The 26,766-nt window shown below is 35.4% G+C and overlaps 3 protein-coding genes across 7 annotated transcripts; 2 read left to right on the top strand and 1 right to left on the bottom strand.

Moving 5' to 3' along the window:
* The first annotated feature begins 1,384 nt into the window (after positions 1-1,384).
* On the top strand, positions 1,385-10,089 carry LOC148915641 (chaperone protein dnaJ 13-like). Its single transcript, XM_089055827.1, is given in 14 exon segments — positions 1,385-1,550; positions 1,553-1,665; positions 2,184-2,470; positions 2,963-3,160; positions 3,246-3,360; positions 3,776-3,862; positions 4,170-4,258; positions 4,747-4,831; positions 7,856-7,909; positions 8,260-8,340; positions 8,692-8,769; positions 9,049-9,279; positions 9,577-9,684; positions 9,795-10,089. Coding segments are annotated over 14 exon segments (1,611 nt in total). The 5' UTR covers positions 1,385-1,522; the 3' UTR covers positions 9,852-10,089.
* Positions 10,090-11,851: 1,762 nt separating this feature from the next.
* Positions 11,852-22,265, top strand: LOC148915640 (chaperone protein dnaJ 13-like). Of its 4 annotated transcripts, none has more exons than XR_016128550.1 (14): positions 11,871-12,159; positions 12,645-12,958; positions 13,465-13,662; positions 13,750-13,864; positions 14,306-14,392; positions 14,707-14,795; positions 15,277-15,361; positions 16,437-16,490; positions 16,837-16,917; positions 17,834-17,911; positions 18,181-18,411; positions 18,880-18,987; positions 19,098-19,238; positions 22,064-22,265. XR_016128550.1 is itself a non-coding variant. In XM_089055825.1 (13 exons), exons 1-13 carry the CDS (start codon positions 12,016-12,018, stop codon positions 19,152-19,154), a joined length of 1,641 nt encoding a protein of 546 aa, XP_088911951.1. In that variant the 5' UTR covers positions 11,852-12,015; the 3' UTR covers positions 19,155-19,397. The 4 variants fall into 4 exon arrangements, 2 of the variants coding, with proteins under 2 accessions (XP_088911951.1, XP_088911952.1); XR_016128549.1 differs by lacking the exon at positions 22,064-22,265 and adding an exon at positions 19,473-19,609; XM_089055825.1 differs by lacking the exon at positions 22,064-22,265 and having other exon boundaries at positions 11,852-12,159; positions 19,098-19,397.
* Positions 20,014-25,364, bottom strand: LOC148915639 (protein arginine N-methyltransferase 1.6-like). Of its 2 annotated transcripts, XM_089055823.1 has the most exons (14): positions 24,735-25,364; positions 24,422-24,635; positions 24,190-24,315; positions 23,922-24,086; positions 23,720-23,838; positions 23,544-23,623; positions 22,903-23,174; positions 22,508-22,744; positions 22,085-22,158; positions 21,646-21,739; positions 21,366-21,515; positions 21,163-21,237; positions 20,529-20,625; positions 20,014-20,383 (listed from the first exon to the last, which is right to left on the bottom strand). In XM_089055823.1, the coding sequence occupies exons 1-14, from the start codon at positions 25,046-25,048 to the stop codon at positions 20,226-20,228; spliced, it is 2,175 nt and encodes a 724-aa protein (XP_088911949.1). In that variant the 5' UTR covers positions 25,049-25,364; the 3' UTR covers positions 20,014-20,225. The 2 variants fall into 2 exon arrangements, with proteins under 2 accessions (XP_088911949.1, XP_088911950.1); XM_089055824.1 differs by lacking the exon at positions 24,190-24,315.
* Positions 25,365-26,766: the final 1,402 nt, after the last annotated feature.

Raw genomic sequence — 26,766 nt, 5'->3', positions numbered from 1 at the left:
AAATAATAAACCTAGTCGTGGACAATTGTAGCTTGTAATGTAGTTTTTGACATGAATTATGAATGAAATTATTATCGTTTCATTTTCAATATTTTTTTCATCTTAAATTTTTTTGGGAACTTTAACACTATAACTCTATGAGGTAAGATTCCTGAATTCGTTATTGAGTTTGAGGTTCCAAATTTAATGCCCGTTTGACATTGGTTATTTTGATAAAAATCACTTTGTTTGATAGCGAAGCGTGTCTGTCTGTTTGGTAAAAGGATGGATAAGTGATTCTTTGTGAAAATCGCTGCCGAATACCTCAGTTTGGAGAATCATGGTGGAAGATGCTTTTTATTTCCACTTCCTTGAGAATCAGTTGGGGACCGATTTGGGCATTACTGAATTTTTACAAACTACCCAACATGCCCTCATTTCTTTTGACAATTTCCACAAAATGTCCTTCCTTTTTTTTTGGGTATGTCCTTCCCTTTTTATGCGTGCACGTCCTTCTCTTCTTCTTCTTCCAATTGGTGGGTTTCTTTCATTGTCGGTTGGCGTGCTTCTTCCATGACCATGTAATTTAGTCTAGGCTTCGTTTCTTATAATTTTAAATTTTTTATTCTTCCTCTTTCTCATTAGCTTTTAGGGTTTGATTTTATTGTCATTTTTTTAGTTCAATCTTCATCCTCACAGAAGTTAAAGAAAATTGATTTCATCAAGAAACTATATTTATCATTAATGCAATATGTTGGGTTTAATTTTAAATAATAGTTTAGAGGATTTGGAGAAAAATATTTAATTTTCAACATGAAACTTAATTTATTTTACGATTAAAATCATTTTTAGGGTGTGATGGAAGTAAGAAACATATTTAACATAAGAATTATACAAGTGAAAGTGAAAGTGCGTTTATTTTTTTACCTAAAACTTGAATGGAAAAGTCATTTCAACATAATGCTATTTTTCGTCATTATACAGAGCTCACAACAGTTTTACACAAAAATTACCAAATCCTTGAAAATTGATTATTGTATCAAAATCATTTTTAATAAAAAAAAATTTACCAAACACCAAATTGCTTTATTTCATAGTTGATTTTTAGCAAAAGAAACTAATAAAATGATTATTTTCATAAGATAACAATGCCGAAATGGACTTTAATTTACAAAATAGCAGTTTGGTCTACTGAAAGTTCAATATGGTATGCCACTTTTCAGAGCCTGGCCTTGGACTTACGTGGCCATCAAAGTGAAAGCCCAATGGGTTGTTTTCGTAGAAGAAAGCCGAATAGGATTAGTACTTAAACTTGGCCCATAAAACAAGTACATTTTGGACCCGACAAGTTAAGCGAAAAACCAGCGCCTCGCGCACACACATGGTTGAGAAGATTGAGGAACAAGACTCAGGCTTTTGGCAAAAACCCCTAAATTCAACTGCCATCGTCTGATACCAGAAACCGTAAAATATAAACCGCCACTTTCAGCACGACCCTTAACCGACAACACAGAGAGAAACAGGGAGAGAGAGAAAGAGAAAGATGAAGGAAGAGGAAGAAGGACCCCCTAATAGGAACTGTATGCACTGCTTCACATATCACCGGAGGCTTCCGATGAGGAAATCAGAAAAGCTTACAGGCAATGGGCCCAAGTTTATCATCCTGATAAATACCAAGCTCCTCATGTACACTCTCATCCGCAACTCCATTATGTTCCTTCATATTTTATTTTTGAACTTTTTATTTTAAAAAGGTTAAAATTCTGAATATTTTCCTTGTTGGGTTGATACCCAATTTCTCTATTTTGCCAAGAAATGTTTTTTGTTGGTGGCATTGATTTAGTTATTGAACTGCGCATTGGAGAGAGAGAGAGAGAGAGAGAGAGAGAGAGAGAGAGAGAGAGAGAGAGAGAGGGGTTGGTGCTTAGAACGATTATAAAGTTGCTGTTTAATTGTAAATTTGATGATCGATCCTGTGCTTTCAATCAAACACATTGGTGTTCATTGTTTAAGGTTGAAACCTGTCCTGTTGGGCTGTGTTTGTTATAGTAACGTACTAATTTAGAGCGGATTTGTTTGAATTTTGAACTTCATGGAAGGGTCTTTGGCATTGGCAACAAAAATGTTAGACTTTTTTGGCAGTTGAATTTAATTTCATGAAAGATGGTAATTGAGTAGTACTATCATTCAATACTTGTTTTCAGATGAAAGATACTGCTACAGAAAACTTTCAACGGATATGCCAAGCATACGAGATACTGTCAGATGAGAATAAAAGGAAGATATATGACATTTATGGTATGGAAGGGTTGACTTCTGGTTTGGAGCTTGGGACAAAACTGAATAAAGCAGAAGAGTTGAAGGAAGAACTTGAGAGGTTGCGGAAGCTGAAGGAACAAGAGAAGGTCTCAGCACATTTCCGACCTTCTGGTACAATATTGGCCAATATGTCTTTGCCACACCTTTTGCATAGTCATGGCATCATGAGAGGGTACCGCTCGGTTTGTTTATGTGTTATCTTTTTGTCCCTTCATGCAATTGATCATCTTGAATCAAATTATTATTTTTTGCCTCCTATGGAGAATTTTTAAATGTAAATTTACAAACAAAGGGTGCCATTTTATAATCACAATATAGGTAATAGTTGATGCCATACAAAATCACATGCATAGGTGATGTTTTTAGCTTCTTTTAAAGTAATTATTTCACACCTGCCATCACTATGTCTGTGTTCTTATGATTGGACCTAGTTGCATCTCGTATTTCTTGACCATTTTTGTAGGCTTGTAATTCCATTTCTCGTCTTAGTAAGAATCATTGTTCTTCCAATACAGTTACCTTCCTGGAATCCTATTATAATCACATTGATCCTCGATATCATAAATGCATGATATTCAGTGCAGCTGTATGCTTTGGTTAAGTCTTCTACATCGTAGTTCCATTTGTTTTATCTGGACACTGATTTGATATTAAAAAATGTCAGGATGGCTATGACAAGTTCAGTCCAGTCTCAGATATCAAAGCACAATACCCTTTCAATTGGTGGAAATTTGGCAGTTAATGGGAATTCTGGCGGTGGAGCTGCTACTATAGTTTTTGGGCATCGGCTTTCTTCAGTTTCTTCAATAGAATTCATAGGTTCTGCTGGTTTACGGTCACTTATTGGGGTGCAGACATCTCGGTGAGCTTATCTCATTTGATACAAGTTGGTTTGAATTTTCAGGACGTTAATTCCTCTTTACATATTCATTGTTTGTTTTGTCCAGTAACATATCATCGCATTTAACTGCAACAATGGGACTTTCAATGTCTTTGAGGGATGGTTCACTGAATCTCTCCAATACCTGGGTGCGACAACTATCTGAAACTGCAAGTGGTAATGTATGTGCATTTCTTGTTCCAGTTGACTCTATTTTTTTGTGGGTATCGTTCGTATTTTGTAACATCAGAAAGAACATATTGTACATGAATAATTATAGAAATAGTGGAATATGCTTGAAGTCATGAATGCATCGGACGTCAAAATCACTATGTTTGTGCAAATATACTCTATTTGTAACATGGAACACACCAGATCTTACACATTAGGACGTGTTTTTGTGGAGGGAAAAGATGAATGAAAAGTCTACCGAGTGGTAAAGCCCAACAGGATTGTAAATGATCTAGTCGTATGTAATTTGTTAACAACAAAAAATAGAGTACACATCCTATTAGCTATTCATATTAAATTTTTTGAGATGGCTAACATTTTTATCTTTTCATTTGCCCTGGGGTGGGTCCAACTTCTCTTTAACAGATACAGCTTGCTTTAGGTTCAGACTCAGCTGTTTCAGTAGGATGGCGAAAGAAAAACCAGAAATTGTCTGCTGCTGGGGAGCTGAAGGTACATCTATATTTGGGACATAGTTTAAAAGTAGAATACCTTGGAGACATATCATTTGTTGGACGGTCTACAAATCTTCTATTGCTATGGACCACTCCCTGCCTTGTTCTAATTTTATATTCAGCATTCTGTTAGTTGTTATAAATTCAATTGATCTGTCTACATGCAATACGTTTTTACTTCGTTTCATTTGTTATAAGCTTCTCACTTCTCAGTGAACCCTTAGTTGAACATGATTACTGTCTTTTATGAAATCAAACTTAATTTGTACATAATTCACTTCAACTTCATTTATTTACTTCTACAGTGTGGCATAGATTCCTTTGCGGCATCAGCTCATTATAATCATCGGTTTTCGTCAAAGTCTCATGGTCGTATTGTGGGGAAAATTGGAAGGTGTGCTCTAAGTATCTCGATGGATAGTTTTTAATTAAACCTTTTTTGTGGGTGATAATAAATTATCAGCAAATGCTGTTTATCTTGATAATTAATCATCGTCTCAAAGTTATTTTTCCATACTCAATTTCGTTCCAACTACATGTTTAACTGTAGTGTCTATGATTAGTTACCAATTATACATGTTTTAGTTTCTCTTTTACTTTTAACATACTACAGAGAAAAATCTTGTTCTGGGTGTTTAGGGAGTTCAATAGTTCCTCTTTTTCTACTCAACCAAACAAAGCAAGATTCCTCTATGTTATGGCTATGATTTTAGTTACCAGTTATATATCTTAACATGTTCCTGCAATGTCTATGATACATTAATTTGATATATAAGCAGGATACAGTCGTCAACCAAATATAGACACCAATTTAGGTAATCTAAGTGCTCATACGTATGCGGTTTTGCAATTGCTTTCTAACTGTAGACATTATTGATGCAGCAATGCCCTTGAGGTTGAAGTTGGTGGGGGGAGAAAGCTATCAAATTTCAGCACTGTTCGCATGTTGTATTCAATTGGAATTCAGGTGATTCAGAAAGAAATTTATAAATTTTTAAAAGCTTTATGCCGTATTTATTTCGTGGAAAATATTATTCAGATAACATTTTCTTTCATTGGATTGTGTTTTTGTTGTTTTGATTTTTTTAATTTCTCAATTTGCTTGGTGATTATTTAAGTTTTCTAGGAACACTTTGCAGAGGAAATAACGAAGAAAACCAATTTAACTTGATATTTTGAGTTTTTAGAAACCTTTCTTAAACCATTGTTTTTTTAAATAAAAAATCACGTGTGCAAGAAGATTTCCCTTTTAATCTCACGGTACGCCTGGCCTAAATTTATTTATTGTTTAGTTTTGACTAAAGTGCCACAAATTGCATTAGCAATCCTTTTGAAGAAAGAGGCCTTTTTTTAATCATATGCGCCCTGCATCTTATGTGTTTTTTTGTTTTATTTGATGTAACTCTATTTGTCAAAAGACTTTTCCTATTGTGTGTTCTCTGTGTGTGATATTTTTTGTTTGTAACATATGAAAACATTTTTTTTTTGTATGCTGTATACATTGCAACATATCCTTTATTTAGCCATATCAATATTAGAGCATGTATGAAATATGAGGTACAATTGGTGTAACTAAAGTTACAAAAATTGATAAAAAGTAATAATGAAGCATGAAATGATTCAATAGGAATGTGAATAAAAGATAATGGAGAATAAAATTTGAAAATGTTATGCTAAAAGTGATGAATAAAAATTACAGAAGTTGAGTTAGAGTTAATCATTTATTAATATTGTAGATTAGAAGATAGTTTACCACAGTGACCGAAATTGCGTTAACAGTATCAGAAAATGCAAATGTTGAAATGAACAGAGATTCTTTCTACTGTGGATATATGGGCATTACTTTTTCACAGTGGATCTTGTTTCTTATATGCAGATTTCATTATCAAATGCTTTGATGCAAATAAAGTTAGGAAAAAAGACTTGCACAACACAAATTTGTAAACAGTTGGCCAAAGTCTTTAAGTGGAGAAAACCGAATTCCCATATGAACTTTTTTGTAAATTTACTCCTTTGCTCCTTCTGCAACAAAATATAGTTTAAGTAGTAAGACTAATAATAAAACTCCCTATACCAAGATTCTGTAGAATGTTATGTAACACAAAAGTATAACTGCAATTTTTTTTGTTTGAATAGAAACATTGTATTGATAATCAAGAGGAAAAACTCCTCGATCAAACAACAAGAACTAAAATAAAGGGTGTCTGACCTACTAAGATTGAAAATAATTCTGTAATTAAAAAACACAAAACTTCAGTAAAATCATCTTAAGACTGCCATCATGTCTCTCATGATGGTAGAGTAGTGATAGTCCTTGAACTGCCCCAAAACCGAAGCCCAAAGAGATGCCCAAAATTTAATTCTATCCCATAATTCCTCAACCCGTACTCCTCTATGATCCTGAAAAATTCTTTGATTTCGCTCCATCCAGATATTCCAGAATATAGCATGAACTATACAATCACGAAGGATTCCAGCTCTCTTCCCCTTCCCCGAAACCCTCAAATTGATACTAAGGAGCTCAAAACACCCTTTAGGAATCACCCACTCCGCTCCGAGAGCACCCAACATCCTCCACCATAATTTTAGGGAATACGAACAATGAATGAACAAGTGATCAATGTTTTCTGCACTCTTTGCAAAGAACACACCAAGAAGGGGATAAGCACATCTTTGGTTGCCTCCCTTGAATGCTATCGCAAGTATTAATCTTGCCATTTGCCGCCAGCCACATGAAAAATTGAATTTTCGGAGGTGTCTTTGCCTTCCAGATTGAGATGAAAGGGGGGAAGACATCCCTGGTGGTAGAGAGAAGAAAACACCTGAAAGACTTGCAGGAAAAAGAACCCTGCTCCTCAGTTTCCCATGATCTCTGATCCGATCTAGAACTATTTAATATCACCTTCCCCAATATATCCAAAAGTATTACCACTTCTGCTATTTCAGCCTCGGATAAATTCCTTCTGAAATCAAAATCCCAATTAAGAGGCATCTCATTGTTCAGTATAGTAGATAGTGATAGTGAGATTGGCATAAAAAGGGGAAGGGAGCTAAAGTATCTACCAGAAAAAAAAACAGCAAACACCTATTATGAAAACATCTAAAGTAATTATATCTGCAGTGATACATCAGGTTTTCTTTTAGTTTGAAGAAAAATAAAGGTTACCACACAATCTTCAAAAGCTCTCCACATAACTCCACACACAGCCTAAAATTCCAGCAAAACCCATGACAAACCTTGTCCACATAGAAAATTCAACTTCATATCTGATTTGAACGAAGCAACTGAAAGACAAGTAAAAAATAACTTAATTAGATTAATCCATCAAGAAAAAGAAAAAGAAAAAGAAAAAAACCTTAGAGTTGCTAACTAAAATGTAACCTTGTGGCCAAATTCAGATGATTTTGATCCTTTGGTAATCTCTGGACGTCTTCAAGGCTTTGATCTTCTATGCACTTTGCCTTCCAAGCAAAGTTCAGGAAAAAAAATGAAGTATTTTTAAGATTTTTTTTTTGTGAAGAGACCCAGCTATCTCTGTTAATCTGGCGTTTGTGCGATGAGAGAAAAAGGGAGACTGTTGAACCTGTTGTGCAATTCAACTTAGCAGTTTGTGATAATTATTCTATTTTTCTCTTTTTTAAAAAACAGTTTTTAGTTATATTGTTTTACTATTTTACCCTTACTATGTTATATTTTGTCTTTTGAGGATTTTAGTTAACTAAGAGCAATTTAGCTGTGTTACATGTTTGGTTGTTAGGCGTCCTAGTCTAAGAGAATATTGAATAACTTTTCAATTAGTGTTTCATTGGATTTTTTCGTGCATGATCTGCAAAGATTAAATTTTGTTTGTTAATGGCTATTGTTTATAGTTCGTTCAGACACTTTAAATTTATTTTTACACAGTAATTCACTTTTTCAGTTAGTTCCTGGTTAACTTGTTTATATGTTCAAAGTGTGACTGCAATCTTACACACTACCTTTCTATGACAGGGTATATTTTGGAAATTCGAATTGCACCGTGGGGGCCAAAAGTTAATCATTCCTGTAAGCATTAATTTTAGCCTGTGTGTATTTTAGATGTGAATGCAAATTTGATCTGTATTTGACATTTGATCAAAGGTTTTTTATGTGCATGTGTGCCTCTTTATTTTTGCACTTGAGGATTTGAAATGCTCCTTGTGTAGAGTTTAAGGAGCCATTGGATTAGAAAATACAAAACTAAGGTTGCATTTTGATATCTGACGTGTATTTTTGGAAATTTTTCTTCTTGTTATGTGTGGATTGCTCTTTTTATATCTTTTCGGAAAGAAAATGAAACACAACTCTATATTGTTAGTATCACCTGGGTTTAGGCCTCACAAGTTTTGATCTGTTGCTGATGGCTTTACATGCAGATTTTGCTTTCTAGGCATTTGGATCCTGTGTTTGCAGCTGGAGCATTCATAATTCCAACATCAGTTTACTTCGTACTCAAGGTTAGTACAGATATACTAACTTTGGCCCTTGAGTACGTTATTCTTCTTTTTTTCGGTAAAGGAAGAAGAGAACAAGAGAGCACGTATGTTATTCTTCTTTATTTTATGCAAACACAGCCTAGGTTTTTAACTGGCAGGATTTCCTCATTATTTTTTACATGTGCCGGTGTTGTTGAGCTATTGTTGGACTGTTAAAGTTGGTCCCATTTGTAAAGTTCATGAAGCGATTTACGAAATAATATGTGGGCAAGGGTCTTGAAGATGCAATTTATCATCTATGCTCAGTTGACCAGAGAATTGCATGTTCTATATATTGTCTATTGATTATGTGTATTTTTTGTTTGCTTGCAGAAATTTGTTTTGAAACCTTATTACCTTAAGAGGGAAAAGCAGAAGGCTTTAGAGAATAAGGAAAAAACTTCTGCACAGGTATGGCTACCCATAAGTGCAAAATATCTGTGCAATTTTAGGGCACCAAGTTTTGTGCTTTGTTGCAATTCTTGGTGAGATGCTGAGAGATACATGTTGCACCTGGTTTTCAGTTGGATTTGCAGGCTTCATTGTGTTGTATAATTATTCTTCCCTGAATTAATACAATTCAGTTTACACATGATGTCTTTCTATTTTTTATTTGTAATGTTTTACTTTTTGTTTTCCATTTTCCCTTGTGTGAATATTTGGAAGGATCTGTAAACCTTGTATCTGCAGGTTCTGGAGGCAAGAGCAGCAGCAGACAAAGCTCAGAAGTTACTACAGAATGTAGCGAATAGGAAAACAAATAAGCAGCTAGAAATAGGGGGTCTGGTAATCACAAAAGCATTGTATGGGAATCTCAAAGTTTTGAAGAAAAGAGATGAACCAGTAGAATCAAATGATTCACCGGTCATTGATGTTAAATTGCCTCTAAATTTCCTTGTCAGCGATTCTGGACAACTGCAGGTTTGTTCTTTTTATAAAATTATGTTACTGCTTAACTCTTGAGTGCTTGTTTGATCTTCATTCTAGGAACGCATTTCACAAGCAGTAAGTTTGGCTAAATTAGGATAATATTGCATTTACAAGAATGCATGCTTTACTATTTTAACCGAAAAAAGAAATGCAAGGGTCAGGTTCTAGCTCATGAAGAGAATTAGAACTCATTCTTGCAGCCTACTGTAATTAGAATTAGTTTCAACTCTAGAAACAATTGTTCCTTAGTTTTCCTAAGACTTATGGGTGCTCAATTTAATCTGGCAGCTTCATGAAGGCGTGAAGAAGTCTGGTATTATGGGCTTCTGTGATCCATGTCCTGGAGAGCCTAAACAGTTGTACGTGGAATACACTTATGGTGACGGGAGATATGAGGTACTACGATTCCCTTTGCTTTTGTTTTTAGCTCAGAATCCTCTACTGTTTAAAACACAAGTATCCTGAAGTACTGTTGCGGTATGGCTAATTTGAAACTTTTGTACCAGGTTACCGTTGACGATTATGACAAGTTGGTAATACCTCAGGAAGAGCACAGAATTTGATTTCCATTTCATTATGTCTAAATCTAGGCTACATTCGCTTACCTTTACCTATCACAGTTTTGAATGTATTTACAAGCCTCTGAAACCTAAATTTTGTCCCCAATGGAAAGGCATCTTGGATTTCCACCTCTTTTTTTTGAATTACAACCGCTCCTTTTTATCTTTTTCATCGAATTTTGTTTCCTCTAGTATTAAACCTTGATAAGAATAGAAATAAAGGCCTTTTTTTTAGTGTTAATACTAGAAACAGTGTTATACCATTTTCTTGTGATGTCCAATTTGTTTCTTTTCTTTAAGTTCCCCCCGAAGAGCTATTATAAAACCAATTTTCATCGATATCTCTACTTCCCAGTGTACCCAATGGATATCAAAGCACTCAAGAGTTAATTAGGATGGTCTAATTGTAATTAATTTGAAGATGTTGTCTAAGAGCTGGTAAACATGATTAAATTGTCTCAGCCTTACCATGTTTATGCTCTACATTGAATAATACACGTATCCGAGCGTGTATCATCCTCTCATGACGTGCTTTCCTATTGTCCTTAATTTAATCACCTAGTGATAAGTGTGAAGTTTTATCTCAAAACATATAATTACAACTTAAGAAGATATCTTATTATATACTTAATTACATAATCACATGCTCGATGTAATGAATCGATTATATATGATTTTCCCACTTCCCAAAGATATATGTACAGTTTTTCTGGTGTTCTCCCGGGTTTCTCCTATTTTATTTTATTTTATTTTAATGTTCTTTGTTTTTCAATTACAATACTAGCCTTGTAAACAATAAATATAAATGAGGTTTTCTTTTTAAACCCTACACTTCTCTTAGTTCACCCCATGTTCTAAGTTCACCCCAACTTTTAATTTAAATTTTCACAATTTCTAAGTAAACCCCACTATCTTCCCAAACTACCCTTAAATACACCCCAAACTGAAAAAAAAGAAATAAAAGAGATTTTCTATTTAAACCCCTTCAAGTTTCAAACTGATATAAATTGTTGTTGCTTCCTATTCTTCCTTGAGTTTTGCAGTGCATTGGTTCCAACCTCTGAAGTGGTTGTCAATGAACAAGTAGAAAAGGAAGAGGAAAAGGGGGTCGAAGAGTGGTTGTCAATGAACAAGTAGAAAAGGAAGAGGAAAAGGGGGTCGAAGAGTGGTCGTCAATCAACAGTCATTAGGAAGATTGAAAATTCAAGAGTTGGTGCTAGTTCTTCCAAGACATCAAAAGACAGCATGACTCCTCTAAGAACTCCAACTACGGTGTGCCTCCCAATTTCTTTGAAGTTTTTCTAAAAGCATCTCCAAAGATTTGCAGTTTTTCCAACAGTGCTTACTGCTAAAGAGTTTATCTTTGGAACTGCAGGTATCTAAGAATGAGGTGCACAAGCGTTGTACAAAAATTCAAGTTACCCCATACTTTCTAGAGAAAGAGAACAGTTTTACCAAAACATCAGGTATAAATTTTAAATCAAAAATCAAAACAATCAAGCAATCAACAACCAAGAGTACCAAAAAAAAAAAAAAAGCAATCAACGAAGGGAAGAGAATAAGATCATTATAGCGAAACAATCAACAAGTCTTTCCATCAGCTTCCGCGCAGATTTCAAAGAGGTAGGCTCGTCAATGTTCTACGTCTTTAAAAGAGAAAATTAATCTGGCATAGGATGTAGAAGAGTTTGTATTTTTTTAAAACTTAATTTGAAGAGTTGTGGGGTGTGTGTATAGATATATTAGGGTTAAGTATTAAGTTGGATGGCTTTTTTTATTTTTTTACACAATAATAAAATTTACAGCTTAATGATTTAAGTATTGAGGTGAACTAAGAGAAGTTTGAGGTTTAAATAGAAAAAATCATATAAATTTCACTTTATATGTTTGGGAAAGGTTGCCCAGAAAGAGAAGAATTTTCATAAGCTTTTTTTATTCTGAAAGAAAATTTACGTACGCGTCAAGGAAAGCGCAGAAACAGCGCCCCTCGTGCACAGTGTACTGTTTGATAAGATCAAGGAACAAACAAAGAAGACCCAGGCTTTGGCCAAAAAACCCCTAAACCCCTAAATTCAAATGCCATGGTTAAATAAAAACTGCCACTTTCAGCACGTCCCTTAACCTACTACACACGAGAGAGAGAGAGAGAGAGAGAGAGAGTTAAAAGATGAAGGCAGAGGAAGAAGGACCCCTCGATAGAGAGCTGTACGCGCTGCTTCACATTTCACCGGATGCCTCCGATGAAGAAATCAAAAAAGCTTACAGGCAATGGGCCCAAATCTATCATCCTGATAAATGCCAAGCTCCTCATGTACACTCTCACCCGCAACTCAATTCCATTCCTTTATGTTTTTTTTTTCCAAATTTTAATTTTTAAAATGTTAAAAGTCTGAATCTTTCCATTATTGGGTCGATACCCAATTTCTCCGTTGTACCAATATATGTTTTTTTTTGGTGGCATTGATTTTGGTTATTGAAATGCTGCATTGGTTCTATTGGGTCAGCTTAGAACGATTCTTAAAGTTTGCTGTTTGATTGTAAACTTGATGGGTCTTGTGCTCTCAAAGGCATTGGTGTTCATTGGTTAAGGTTAAAACTTGAAACCTACCCTACTGGGTTTTGTCTGTTATAGTAATGTACTGTAATCAAATACAGCGCAGATTTGCTTATGAATTTTGAACTTCATGGAAGTGTCTTTGGCATGGGCAACAATAATGTTAGATTTGTTTGGCTGTTGAATTTAATTTCATGAAAGGTGGTAATTGAGTAGTACTATCATTCAATATTTGTTTTCAGATGAAAGATACTGCTACAGAAAACTTTCAGCGGGTATCCTGTGCTTATGAGATACTGTTGGATGAGAATAAAAGGAAGATATATGACATTTATGGTATGGAAGGGTTGACTTCTGGTTTGGAACTTGGGAAAAAACTGAATAAAGCTGAAGAGTTAAAGGAAGAACTTGAGAGGTTACGGAAACTGAAGGAAGAACTTGAGAGGTTACGGAAACTGAAGGAACAAGAGGTCTCAGCACATTTCCGACCTTCTGGTACAATGTGGGCCAATATGTCTTTGCCGGACCTTTTGCATGGTCATGGCATCATGAGAGGGTACAGCTCAGTTTGTTTATTTATTATCTTTTTGTCCTCCATGTAATTGATCATCTTGAATCAAATTATTATTTTTGACGCCTGGGAGAATTTTTACGTGTAAATTTAGAAACAAAGTGTGCCATTTTACAATGACAACATAGGTAATAGTAACATTGCTCAATTTTGAGTGTCTGCCCCTTTCTTTTTGTGCAAATTTCATACACAATCACATGAACAGGTGATGGTTTTAGCTCCTTTAAAGTAATCATTTAACACCTGCCATTACTATGTCTGTAGTTGCATCTTGTATATCTTGACCATTTTTTGTAGGCTTGCAATTTCATTTCTCATCTTATTAAGATATCATTTTCCTTCCAATACAGTTACCTTCCTAGAATCCTATCATAATCACATTAGTCCTTGATATCGTAAAGGCATGATAGTTTTATGCTTTGGTTAAGTTTTCTACATTGTAGTTCCTATTGTTTTATCTGGACACTGATTTGCTATTAAAAGAATGTCAGGATGGCTATGACAAGTTCAGTCCAGTCTCACATATCAAAGCACAATATCCTTTCAATTGGTGGAAATTTGGAAGTTAATGGGGACTCTGGCTATGGAGATGCTACTATTGGCTTTGGGCATCAGATTTCTTCAGTTTCTTCCATAGAATTCATAGGTTCAGCTGGTTTATGGCCACTTATTGGGGTGCAGACATCTCGGTGAGTTTATCTCATTCCATTCGGGTCAGTTTGAATTTTCAGTACGTTCTGATTCCTCTTTGCATATTCATTGTCTCTTTTGTCCAGTAACTTGTCATCCCATTTAACTGCAACAATGGGACTTTCAATGTCTTTGAGAGATGGTTCACTGAATCTCTCCAATACCTGGGTGAGACGACTATCTGAATCTACAAGTGGAAATGTATGTGCATTTCTTGTTCCAGTTTACTCATTTTATTTCATTCTTTTTGGGTATTGTTGAGGTTTTCATCGTATTTTGTAACATCAGCTGGATCATAATATGCATGAAAAATTATGGAAGAGCTGGAATATGCTTGAATTCATGAATGCGTCAGCTGCGTCACAATCACTGTATTTGTAATGCAAATTTGTTCTATCAGTAACATGGGACACACCAGATCTTACATATTGGGACCTGCTTTTGCAGAGGGAAAAGATGAAAGAAAAGTCAAATAAGTTGTGAAGCTTGTTAGGATTAAAAATATAAGTTGATCTAGTCAAATGTAACTTCTTAAAAGCAAAAAATAGAGTACATGTCCGTTTAGTATATCTGTATGAACTTCTTATGGCTAAGATTTTTAACCTTTCATTGGCCCCGGGGGGTTCACCTTCTCCTTAACAGATCCAGCTTGCTTTAGGCTCAGACTCAGCTCTTTCAGTAGGCTGGCGAAAGAAAAACGAGAAATTGTCTGCTGCAGGACAGCTGAAGGTACATCTATATTTGGGCCATAGTTTTAGAGTAGAATACCATGGAGACATATCAGTTGTAGGGCGGTCTACAAATTTATAATTATAGCTATGCACCCTTGCCTGCCTTGTTCTAATTTTATAATTAGTATTCTGTTAGTTGTTATAAATTCAATTGCTCTGTGTACGTGCAAGACATTTTTACTTTGTGTCATTTATTATAAGCTTCTAACGTCTCAGTGACTGTTAGTTGTACATAATTTAATGCCTTTTTATGAAATCAAACTGAAGTTGTACATAATTCACTTTAACTTCATTTATTTTCAACTTCTACAGTGTGGGATAGATTCTTTTGCGGCATCAGCTCATTATAAGCATCGGTTTTCATCAGAGTCTCATGGCTGTATTGCGGGGAAAGTTGGAAGGTATGCTCTAAGATCTAAATGGATAGATAATTATAAATTTTTTTAGGGGTGATAGTATATTATCAGCAAATGCTATTTATCTTGATCGGTACTTATCCTCTCAAAGTTAGTTTTTCTTAATTTCGTTCCAACATTTAAACCTTTTCACCTGTGATGTCTTTGATTTTAGTTACCAATGATACCTATTGTAGCTTCTCTTTTACTTTTATCACCTACAAAGAAAAATATTGTTCTGGTTAGGAAGTTCTATAGTACCACTTGCTGGACTCAATCAAACAGAACAAGATTCCTCCATGTAATGTCTATGATTTTAGTCCAATTATGCTATGTTAAACATTTTTCTGTAATGCCTATGATACCTTAATTGATATATAAGCAGGACACAGTAGTCAACCAAATATGGACACCAATTTAGGTAATATATGTGCTCATATGTATGCATTTTGCAATTGCTTTCTGACTGTAGACATTATTGATGCAGCAATGCCCTTGAGCTTGAAGTTGGCGTTGGGAGAAAGTTATCTAATTTAAGCAGCGTTCGCATGTTGTATTCAATAGGGATTCAGGTGATTCAGACATTAGGCTGCATTTATTTCATGGAAAATATTTTCCACGTAACTTTTTTTTTTTTTTTGCTTTTCTTAATTTTCAATATGTTTGGTAATTGTTTGAGTTTTCTGGGAATAGTTTGTAGAGGAAATAATGAAGACAACCAATTAAACTTGATATTTTGAGTTTTTAGAAACCTTTATTTCTATTCTTATACACATAAAATTCTACAAGGTACATTAATAAGGCTAGAAATTTCCATTTATGGTTTAGGAAAAATATCTGGATATGTTCCTGGAAGTGATTTCCGAGAATTTCCTGCTTATAGAAAAATAGATCTTCCACAATTTTTGGAAAAGTTAGCAAACCAACCATACAGCCAGGAAGAGAGGTTTTCATCCGTCTGGATTGATCAGTTATTGGAATATTTTCATACTGGAGCAACATAACATATCTATTGTGTTCAGAAAGTCGACTTTGAAATCAACCAAACGAGCACGATAAATTGACATGAAAATAGGGGGTTGGACAGTGCAGTTGATTGGTTTCTATAATTATTGGTTAACATTTTAATGGGACTTGAAGAACAAGGGGTCTTTTGCAAATTAATCACAGGTATTTTCACCATTTTCCAGATAAAAGTAAGACATAATAGAGATATAGGAAGAAATCAAAAGAAAAAGGAGCCAACAAGGGAAAGAACTTGGGATGTTTGGGGCAGTCAAGGATAGATAGTGGGGGAACAAGCATCAAAGAACATGTTTAAAGTTCCGGTGAATTGGAGAGAGAAGGACAGGAGAATTAGGGAAAAAGAAAACACAGTGCATTATATGTAGGAAAATTTAGACAGCTGACATGTGCTCGGTCATTCATTCGGTTTCAACAGGTTTTTAATACCCTTGAACTGCCTGCTGAATAGTGACCTTTTGTTTTCACATTGAAACAAAGTTCGACCATTGGTCAGTTTCCTTAGTTCATCAAACACTTTCAATCTACTTTACACTGCAATTCACTTGTTCAGTTAGTACTTGGTTGACTTCTTTATATTTTTAAAGTGTGACTGATATCTTATACACTACCATTCTATAACAGGGTATCTCTTGGAAATTCAAATTGCGTCGTGGGGGCCAAAAGTTAGTTATTCCTGTAAGAATTGTCTTTACTCTGTATGTATTTTATATGAGTACGAATTTGATCTGTATTTGACATTTAAGCAACGGTGTTTTATGTGCTTGTGTGCCTTTTTATTGTTGTTCTTGGGGATTAGAAATGCGGCTTATGTAGAGTTTGAGGATCCATTGGGATTATAAAATACAAAACTGAGGTTACATTTTGATATCTGTTATGTATTTTTGGAAATCTTTCTCATCATGTGTACATTTCTCTTTTAATATCTTTTTGGAAATAAAACGAAATATAACTCTATATTGTTAGTATCACCTAGGTTTAGGCCTCACAAGCTTTGATCTGTTGCTGATGGCTTTACATGCAGATTTTGCTTTCCGGGGATTTGGATCCTGTATTTGCAGCTGCAGCAGTCATAATTCCAACATCACTTTACTTCGTACTCAAGGTTATTATAAATATTCCCTAACTTCGGCCATTCTGTTTTGAGTATGTTATTCTTCTTTACCTTTTGCTTTTGCAAACAAAGCCTAGATTTTTTACTGCTAATTTTCTCATTAATTTTTTTTTATACATTTTTTCTTCTCCTTTATATTAGGCCTTTCTAAATTTAATATATATTAGTTGAAAACTGTCTTTAGTTTGAAATATCAAAATGTATAGCAGGAAGTGGTTTCTTGCTCCCCTTCTGTTCGTAAATTGTTAGATTGTGAGATATATTTTGATCAGTGAGCATGCATAAAATGAACGTATTTCTATTTGGTCTTGTGCTTGCAACACGGAAGTAGTCATGTGAATTTTAGGCAAAGAATATAGCCATGAATTAACGATGGTACTTCCTGTTATTGAAAAGACTTGTGGCTGATGTTGTTGACCTATTTTTGTCTTGTTAAAGTGGGTCCCATTTGTAAAATTCATGAAGCAAATTATGAAATGATGTACGTGGGCTAGTGTCTTGAAGATGCAATCTACCTTATCAGTGTACTTAATTCACCAGAGATTTGCATCTTCTATGCTTAATATATATATATATATATATATATTCTCTCTGGATCCCATGTCAAACGAGGAAAAGGGATTTTGTACATCCAGTAGGTGGCCAAGTGTTTAGTTATGGAGCAGATGCGTTGTTCCACCATCTATTGATTATTTGACGTCGTTTTCCATGGTCCATCATTAGTCGCTTACTTATATTAGTTTATCTGCAGAGTTCCGATGTACTCACTTGGCATTTTATATTGTGTGAAAATCTTGGTATTGGGAAATGTATTGATACTTGGAAGTTCCAATTTGATCTTATTAACCCACATTTTTTTAATCAATATATTGTCTATTGATTATGTGTCCTTTTTGAATACTTGCAGAAATTCGTTTTGAAACCTTATTACCTTAAGAGGGAAAAGCAAAAGGCTTTAGAGAATATGGAGAAAACTTCTACACCGGTATGGCTATCCATAAGTGCAAAATATCTGTGCAATTTAATGGGACCAAGTTTTGTGCTGTATTGTAATTCTTGGTGAGATGCTGAAGATACCTGTTGCACCTTGTTTTAAGTTGGATGATTGCGGGTTTCAGTGTGTTCTACAATTATTTTCCCTGAATTAATACAATGCAGTCTGTGCACATGATATCTTTCTGTTTTTTTATTTTATTGTTTTCCATTTTGTCTTGTGTGAAAATTTGGAAGAATTTATAAACCTTGTATCTGCAGGTTCTAGAGGCAAGAGCAGCAGCAGACAAAGCTCAGAAGTTACTACAGAATGTAGCGAATAGGAAACAAAATAGGCAGCTAGAAATCGGGGGCCTGGTAATCACAAAAGCATGGTATGGGAGTCTCAAAGCTTTGAAGAAAAGAGATGAACTGGTAGAATCGAATGATTCACCAGTCATTGATGTTAAATTGCCTCTAAATTTCCTTGTCAGTGATTCTGGGCAACTGAAGGTTTGTTCTTTTATAAATATTATGTTACTGCTTTTAGTATCTTGAGACTCTTAAGTATCAAGTGCTTACTTATTGTTGGCCTAGCAATAAGTCTGGCTAAAATAGAATGAATAATTTTGCATTTACAAGAATGCATGCTTTACTATTATAACCGAAAAAAGAAGAAATGCACGCTTTAACATGTACCAAGTAGTAAAACAAACTGTGAAAATGAATTTTACAAACCTTAAAGTAATGGACTTTGTTTTTCGCCGCTCTGCTCTCTCTCAACCTAAGGGGGAAGGGAGGGTAAGGTTCTAGCTCATGAAGACAATTAAAATTCATTGTTGAGTAACCAAACTGCAACTGCTTTAACATGCCAGTCTTGCAGCATACTGTAACCAGAATAAATTTCAAGTTTAGAAACAATTGTTCCCTAAAAATGCATAGTTTTTCTAAGACTTCTGGTTGCTTAATTTAATCATGCAGCTTCATGAAGGTGTAAAGAAGTCCGGCATTATGGGCTTCTGTGATCCATGTCCTGGAGAGCCTAAACAGTTGTATGTGGAATACACTTACGGTGATGGGAGATATGAGGTACTACAGTCCCCTTTTCTTTTGTTTTCCGGTCAGAATCTTCTGCTGTTTAGAACACAAGTATCCTGAAGTATTGTTGTTGTCTAGCTAATCTGAAACTTTTATACTAGGTTACCGTTGACGATTATGACAAGTTGCTAATACCTCAGGAAGAGCACAGAATTTGATTTTCATTTCACCATGTTTGAATCTCATTTGCTTACCTATCACAGTTTTGAATGATTTTACAAGCCTTGAGACAAAATGAAAAGGTATCGTATTAGATTTCCACCTTTTTCTCCCATTAAAACCGATCCTTTTTATCTTTTTCCTTGAATATTGTATTTAATTAGAAACCTGAAAGTAAGTTTCCCTGTGTATTATTCTTTTTGACAAAAATTGAAATAAAGGCCATATTTTTATACCAGAAACAGTGTCACACCATTTTCGTGTGATGTCATATTTCTCCTTTTATTTTTATTTTTATTTTTATTTTTATTTTTTAGGTTGCCCAGAAAAGCTACTATGAAAAACGATTTTCATCGGTGTTTCTAATTCCCAGTGTACTCAATGGATCAATCAGATGTTGAACTCAAGTTGAATCTGCTACTTCCTATAGAACTGTTTTTGTTTCACCATATTTTCTTAGTTAAAATCATCATCTGATGTTTTTAGTGTTGCTTGGTGCTTACGTCCAAAAATACATGCTTAACATTTTTTTTCCCCGAGAAGAAACATATTTATTACCGCAAAGAAATGTACAAAGAAAAACCCAAGCGCCTGACACGACTCATTTCAAGTCTTAACCAATTAGTTTACTGGTAATCTTTTTTTTTTCTTCTTTCTAATGTTTAAAGAGGTCCAAAACAACACCACCTCTGGTATTTATTAAATTTTAGGATCCTCTGATTTTTACAATTGAAACTTCTAATTCTATTTATTTAAGACTATCTGTAGTGAACTCTTTTGATCAATATCTACTACAATATATTTGCATAAATTTTTTAAAATATATTGTCTATTTCGTTAATCATACTAACAGTAGCATAATCCAGAACAGAAACCAATCGATCCACGCATCAAGGGTGCAAACCCTAAAAAAATTGGGATTACACTCAGTTATAGATCATGAACTCTTAAAGAAAATCCTAAAACATGAGACAATAACAGCACAGGAGAACCACAGTATGAGAGGCTAAGAGAGTGCAGGTAACGCTTCATGGTTCAAATGATGTAGAGGCAGGTTTCGCTTGACATGGCTATGAGAAAGCATGTCTGACGTTGAGGTCGCCGCTTGATGGGTCAAACAACGCTTGAATCACTGCAGACCGGCATTCACCCGTACTTCTCGATTCATTAGTTCTAACTGCCACAGGCTCAGCCAGAAGCTTTACTCCTTGCTTCCAATATCTCTTCTCTGGATCCACATTTCACACAAAATGTGAGCAAAACATAACTAAGGCTGAAGTAAAAAACAATCATGGTTGTTCAAAAATGTGCAAAACAGTAAATATAAGTAGCAAATTTCCATTGAACAGCTTGGACAAGGAACCCAACCATACCTGGCCCTGTAGACACAACAAGGGAGTTCTCTGAATCCATCACCCAATCAATCCATAGTGCAAAGCCATGGCATATCCCAGGCTCAGTAAATTCAACCTGGCAGGAATGCATTCCAACCACCAATTAAGCAAGATCATGGTGACGCTTTATTGTTATGAGAAGTTATGATTAACCCACGTAGATAATAAAAACAGTCATGTTTATTAATTCAAAATCAGAACGTTGTTTAACGGAAAAGTAGGGGTAAGGTCACTGCGGTTTGATTTTTCTGTGAAAAGGATATGTAAATCAATTTGCTAAGAAAATTAGGGATAAATCGGTATTTTACCTTATAGTTTCTCAAAAAATATGTTTTGCTGATTTTAAAAGATAAATTTGATGTTCATCTCTTAGATGGAACATAAAGAGCTCAAGGCAATTGAAATCTTAAAACTACCAAGGTCTCAGAATCAATGATTAGTGAGCACAATAATTTGTTCCATGGTTAGTGCTAAACAACAGAGAGCATGCTTCATTATGTCTGACTAATAATACAACCACTACTGTCCTTTGCAACAAACCAACTGTGACCAAAATTCAACAAGGATGACCACAAATATTACCATGCAGATTTCAAAGTTCTAATTGTGGTACCTGGGTTTTTCCACAAGATGATGTTATAGGTTTTGAGCAATCAAACTCCATGACCGTAAATGCTTCACTCAGTTTCTGAAATATTTTTGGAACCGTTGCCTCAACATCAGTGACATATTTGTCGTTCCAAAAGTTAAATCTTCTAATTCTTCTCCAAAATAAAACTCCTCTCTACAGAAACATAAAATCCACTGGTTGATTACCTTAACATTTCCACACTGCCATATAAAATAGGGAAGACAAGGACACTCTTGCTCTGCAGGTAATTCACCGCATGCTCCTAAGGTAGAATTTACAATTGAATGATCAAAACCTTCAATCTTACTCAAGCAGCAACGACTATTCCAAAGATCCTGTTCAACAGGTCACATATCATTAACTTATAATCCTTAGTGAACAGTCATGTACATTGTTGAAACAAATAAGATATAGAACTTTCCACTGTTGGGGAAAAGGTTGGTGATAGGTTAGAACACAACTTACAGGGACAGATAACGCACAAGCCTTTAATATCGCCTTACACGGCAGTATCAATGCATCTTGGGATAGGACAGAGTCAAGCATTGTCCGTTCGTTCCTTCAAACCCAATCCAGAACAAGAACAGAAAACATTATATATATTTGTGTGTGTGTGTATTTGTACACATTTAGTTTAACTATAAAATCAATCAACATCTTCCACATTGCATAACCAATGGTCACCATTATATGTTGAACAATGATAAAAAAAAAAGACAATGGTTTGGTGGAAAATTATGCTAATATGAAAATGCATATATATAGTCATTGCTATCCTAAAGAAAAGAGTCTAAAACCAACTCCTACTTGAGTCTACATATTGTATACATCATCTTATTAAAGCATGAAAATCTCATAAAGCACTTAATTTGAATTACTGCAGGAACAGATAACAAAAGTATACCAAAAGCGTAGGTTCTGCCATGGAAGCATGCCATCCATTCCATAGTAGAAAGGTTCTCCAATCAGCAGGTCAACCTACAAACAGGACAAAAGCCCCAAAATGGTTCAATTCAGTTTGTAAATTGTCAACAGCAAAAATGTCATATTTTCATCCAATGGGCAACATCAACTTTCAAAAAGTATTACACAAGGTTTCAGTGCAAATTCAGCATTTCAATTTTACAGAATTTCAAAACCTATTCTATTGTTACCACTAAAAGAGAGAGGAGGAAAAAGATTTATCATTGTATGTCTTTTAATCGATCAACATATCATTACCAAAACCTTTCTCCATTGTAAGCTTAAAGAGCACATACACATACAATAAATTCAATTTTCAGCACCCAGTCATACTGGTATACAAACTCAATTGGGAAGAAAGTACCTTTTTCTGGTGTGTGTCATGCATGGTCAATTTTGTTTTCCTCTTATTAAGAAATTCTACACGATCCATTGAGAAACCATTTGAATTGGCAACAGCTTGCAAATATTGGAAACCCTTGTCTTGCAACCCCGGAAAAAATGACATCACATGTGATGTTTTAGAAAGATGTGCAACAAGGAGTGTCAAGAAGATGCTGTCATCTGCAACAATGCATAATGGATCAACTCTTCCCTGTAACTGTGAAGAATACCATTCATGTCAACAATGTGAAGCTTTCTTTTTTAATTTTTAATTTTAATTTTTGGAACAGAGGAGCGGGTGTGGGGTGGGGATGATGGTGGTTTGAGAGAGAGAGAGAGAGAGAGAGAGAGAGAGAGAGTTATCTTAATTCTTACAGAATTACTTATGGCACTAAACATGGTATGCCTCCATTCACTGTCTCCATAAATTGCAATTCTTTCTGGTGGTAGTATGAGCTTGAAATCCCCATTTTTGAAGCCATACTGCATAATCTCATTTCTTGACGCTTGGTTCTTGAGATTATATGAGATGCTAATATCTGTATGAACAGCATGTAAACAAACCTCTTCATCTTTCGTTATGGACATACCTTCACCAGGAACAAACCAAACACACTGTTTCCAATGGTCACACCAATCTCCATGACCTGGCAAAAAATTAACACCTTCTTTATTGCATGAACAAGAAGACCAAACATCAAGCACTGGTAAATACTAGTCAATTAATTTGCACAGTGAGGTTCCGAATAGACGAGTAAGTTTCTCCGGTAAGACTGAATGCAGCCAGGGTTGGTGGAGAATTTGTCGTTCAGGATAGCAAAAGACATTCGTACTGTGCTACCACAGTTTCACATGACAACACTAATAGGGTGAACATACAAAACCACTTAATCAAATTTATTGAATTCTACATCGAGCTGCTTAACTTGCCATGAAGAACACAAAAGGCACTAAATATAGCACAAAGTAAAATGGCATTCACTCTTACTCACAAAGGAATGGTGTCTACAACTTACTTGTGTTGCCTGGCAAACTTATCCACCTAGGAGCAGTGGAATAAAAGATTGTCCCTTCACGATCAAGCTGAAGTATCCACCTGAAACAACACACACAAACACAACCAGAAATTGTTAGAATTGTCCCTAGGAAAAAAAAAAAAAGAAGGTATTATCAAACCCTACAGTCCAACTACCATGATATTACAGCATGAACTCGGCCATCATTAGTTGACTTCACATGTACTTCTGTTTCCCCATGACTGTCTGGCCGTTTCCAAAAATCAAACTCAAAAATTTTGAAGGGTTCGGACAGCTGGATGAATCCAAAACTGAGTAGGAATTAAACCACTAGCATTTTCTGTAAAAGCCTGTTCAAGAGTAACACAATGTCATTACCAGTTTCACTTCTTTTCCTATTGCATCGCAATGAAAGGCATACTGCTGCGGCTTAACATCTAGAATATTATCCAACCCAGTTGGAACAAGAAGAATCCCATCAGACGCTTTTGCCTCATTGCCATGTAAATCATGAAGCTTCCACAAAAATGTGCTTTCAACAAGCTGAGGGAATGTTGCACAAAGCAGGTTATTCAACATATTTTGTTACATGGGAAACACATGACATTCCATCCTACATTGTAAAACTGTTTATATCTTCACATACCTGGCCATAGGTGGTGGCCTTATATGGCACCGTTTCGGGATTTTCCACCAACAACTTGTCATGAGCATGTTGTAGACTCGGAATAAGCCCTTCACCCAGCAACTCAGAATCCAGTATCTCACTAACCTACCCATTTAAGAACAGTCTCAGGGTATATACTCTTAACTCTACGCTGGAAATCAGAACGGCAACGTTTTTGCACAAATCAGAATACTTTGTTTTTTTAACTTACCAGAACTTGAGCAGGAGAAGTGATATCAATTCCGCGTTTGAGCTCATCAGAACGCTTGTTGATAAGCTTTATTTGGTTTTCCATGCCGTTCAAGCGCACCACTTTCTTCATTAACTTCACCATTGGAAGGTAAGACTCGCAGGCAGTCACCATCCGACATGTCATCGAGCCCATCGCCCGTGCCGCCATCATCGATAGCAACCCAGTTCCAGAACTTCACAAAAATTCAAATTTGGATTAATTAATTAATTAAATGTAAAAAGAATATAAATTTAATTGATTGAATTAAACAAAGTCGTAGTTTTGTAGCTACCCGATATCGAGAACATGGCAAGGAGTGGAAATGGTCTTGTCTATGGCTTCACGGAAGGCTCTGTTTCTATGGGAGTCGTTGAGCATGTCAAGATACGACGTCGTGGCAAGAAGGGCATTTTGGGAACCGCCGTTGAAAGTCTGTTCTTCTGGTTCGTCTTCTTCAATGACGACCCACTCGGAGTTTCCAGTGATCGGGTTGACTCGGAGCTGGAAGGCGCGCTGAGCCGACTGGGAGCTCATGGCTCGGGCAAAACGAAGTATACAGCAAAGGGGTAGTTTGGGAAATAGGGTTTTGGAGACTCGAGAGAGCATTGGAACTAGAAGGACGAGGCTTGAAGTAGGTTCAAAAACATGGTGGTGAGTCACTGAGTCTGGTGACTCGGCGAGTTAGTCAGTGACGGTGAGAGTAGGGGCTTTGACTTCGCACTTGCGTTTTCAACGTTAAATGTTTCAAGCGCCAAAACTCAGTCACTCTCACTCAGTCACTCAACACCGGTTGGGCAGAACTGATTCTAAGGCCATCCCCAATAATTGGGCTCTAAAAGGGATTTATAGAGTCCCATTTAGAACTCTGTTGGAATTTTTGAGGTTATAAAGGAATTACTTTCAAAACAGAAAGACTCTATATCTAGAGCTTTATATTCGATATAATTTTATATACGTGTTATTTTTAAAATAAAAAATTTATTTGCTTTAATGTATATTATAGCATGTTAGTTTTTTGTGTGTGAACATTTCAACAAAAAAAAAAAAAATCAAAATTTGGACAAGATTTGAAAATCTTTTCTATGAAAAAAAACTAGATTGTTGCCTTGAAAAAAAACAAAGCCTCATCTGTCAAAAAATACAAAAACAAACCCATCTAGCCCATCCCCTCTCATTGGTCACATTAAATAAAATATAAAACAAAGAGAAGCAAACATTGGTCAAGAAGAGAGTATCATGAGCTGCAGTCACAAGGCAAGTCACCAACAACACATGGGTTGGTAGCTTTTTCTTTATGTGGGCCCCATTCTGTTTCAGGGGCTTCAACCATGAACATAAATCTGGGTATAGCTCCGGTGAGGCTCAATCATTTAAGGCCCCAAAACTGAACCACTGGGGATGACTTTTTTGCTTCAGTTGCTATATATGGCAGCCCAAGGGTGGTGCAGCCCACTTTAGAGCCCCTTTGGGGATGGCCTAAGCAGAAGCAACAAGCCCTCTATCTTCTTGGGCCCAGTCTTGAGGAAAAACTCCGAGCCCACTACAGAGAATCGAAAATCCTATTTTCCGATATTAAGGTGAATGCTTTTAATCACTTAAGTTACAAACTTTTTAACCCATTTTCTATTTAGTTCGTTGTAAGTTTAATTTTAGCAAGGATTATGCTAACATGCCACATTTATATATCACATTGTGTATCTCCTTCTAATAAAGGTGGAGCCCACCAATACAATGGGATCCACTTCTATTACAGAGGTGATACATAATAGGGTTTATAAATGTGGTATCCTAGAATTTTCCTTTTAGCAATCATATCCTTGCCCCCACGCCACCAACAGTTACAACTAGATTCAAATTCCACATTTTAGGTCATACTATTTGATTGAAATGCCACTTTTTGATCACCCAAAAGGTTACTCGAGTCTAATACGAAAAAGATGCATTATGAATTGTGCCACACTAAAATAATGAGTGGTAAAACAATCCAATTAAAACATAACAAGTGTTCAAAGTAATGATAATTTTTCAGTTTTTTAACACATGCAAATATTTAACTTGAATATTTTGTCCCACGCAAAATTTTCTCCTACATTGGACTTGGACTTGGACTTGGAGTAACAAACCCCACTTAGAATCTCAACAATTTTTTTTTTGTTACGAGAATGGGTCAAATATTTGATATATTTGTTCTTTTTTATCGTTGATGATTATAAATTTGAGACTTCTTCTATTGTCACATAGAGAAGTACTACTAGACCATGATTCTTCCTCTACTTTGAACTTCATCCTACAAAACTAAGAACATTTTCAAGGGAAGAGGCAAA

The sequence above is a fragment of the Prunus mume genome, linkage group LG7 (genome assembly GCF_029339155.1).
Source record: "Prunus mume cultivar Tortuosa linkage group LG7, ASM2933915v1, whole genome shotgun sequence".
NCBI lineage: Eukaryota > Viridiplantae > Streptophyta > Magnoliopsida > Rosales > Rosaceae > Prunus > Prunus mume.
This window is presented reverse-complemented; position numbering and strand designations above follow the sequence as displayed.

Bases quoted from the DNA above. Each gene is read 5' to 3' on its own strand.
- LOC148915640 (XM_089055825.1), top strand. From the start codon at position 12,016: ATGAAGGCAGAGGAAGAAGGACCCCTCGATAGAGAGCTGTACGCGCTG. The intron at 16,491-16,836 runs GTAAGAATTGTC...CTTTACATGCAG, and splicing joins GCCAAAAGTTAGTTATTCCT to ATTTTGCTTTCCGGGGATTT. The intron at 18,412-18,879 runs GTTTGTTCTTTT...TTAATCATGCAG, and splicing joins GTGATTCTGGGCAACTGAAG to CTTCATGAAGGTGTAAAGAA.
- LOC148915639 (XM_089055823.1), bottom strand. From the start codon at position 25,048: ATGCTCTCTCGAGTCTCCAAAACCCTATTTCCCAAACTACCCCTTTGC. The intron at 22,745-22,902 runs GTAAGAATTAAG...TATTCTTCACAG, and splicing joins TTAGTGCCATAAGTAATTCT to TTACAGGGAAGAGTTGATCC. The intron at 21,238-21,365 runs GTAATCAACCAG...AAAATATTTCAG, and splicing joins GGCAGTGTGGAAATGTTAAG to AAACTGAGTGAAGCATTTAC.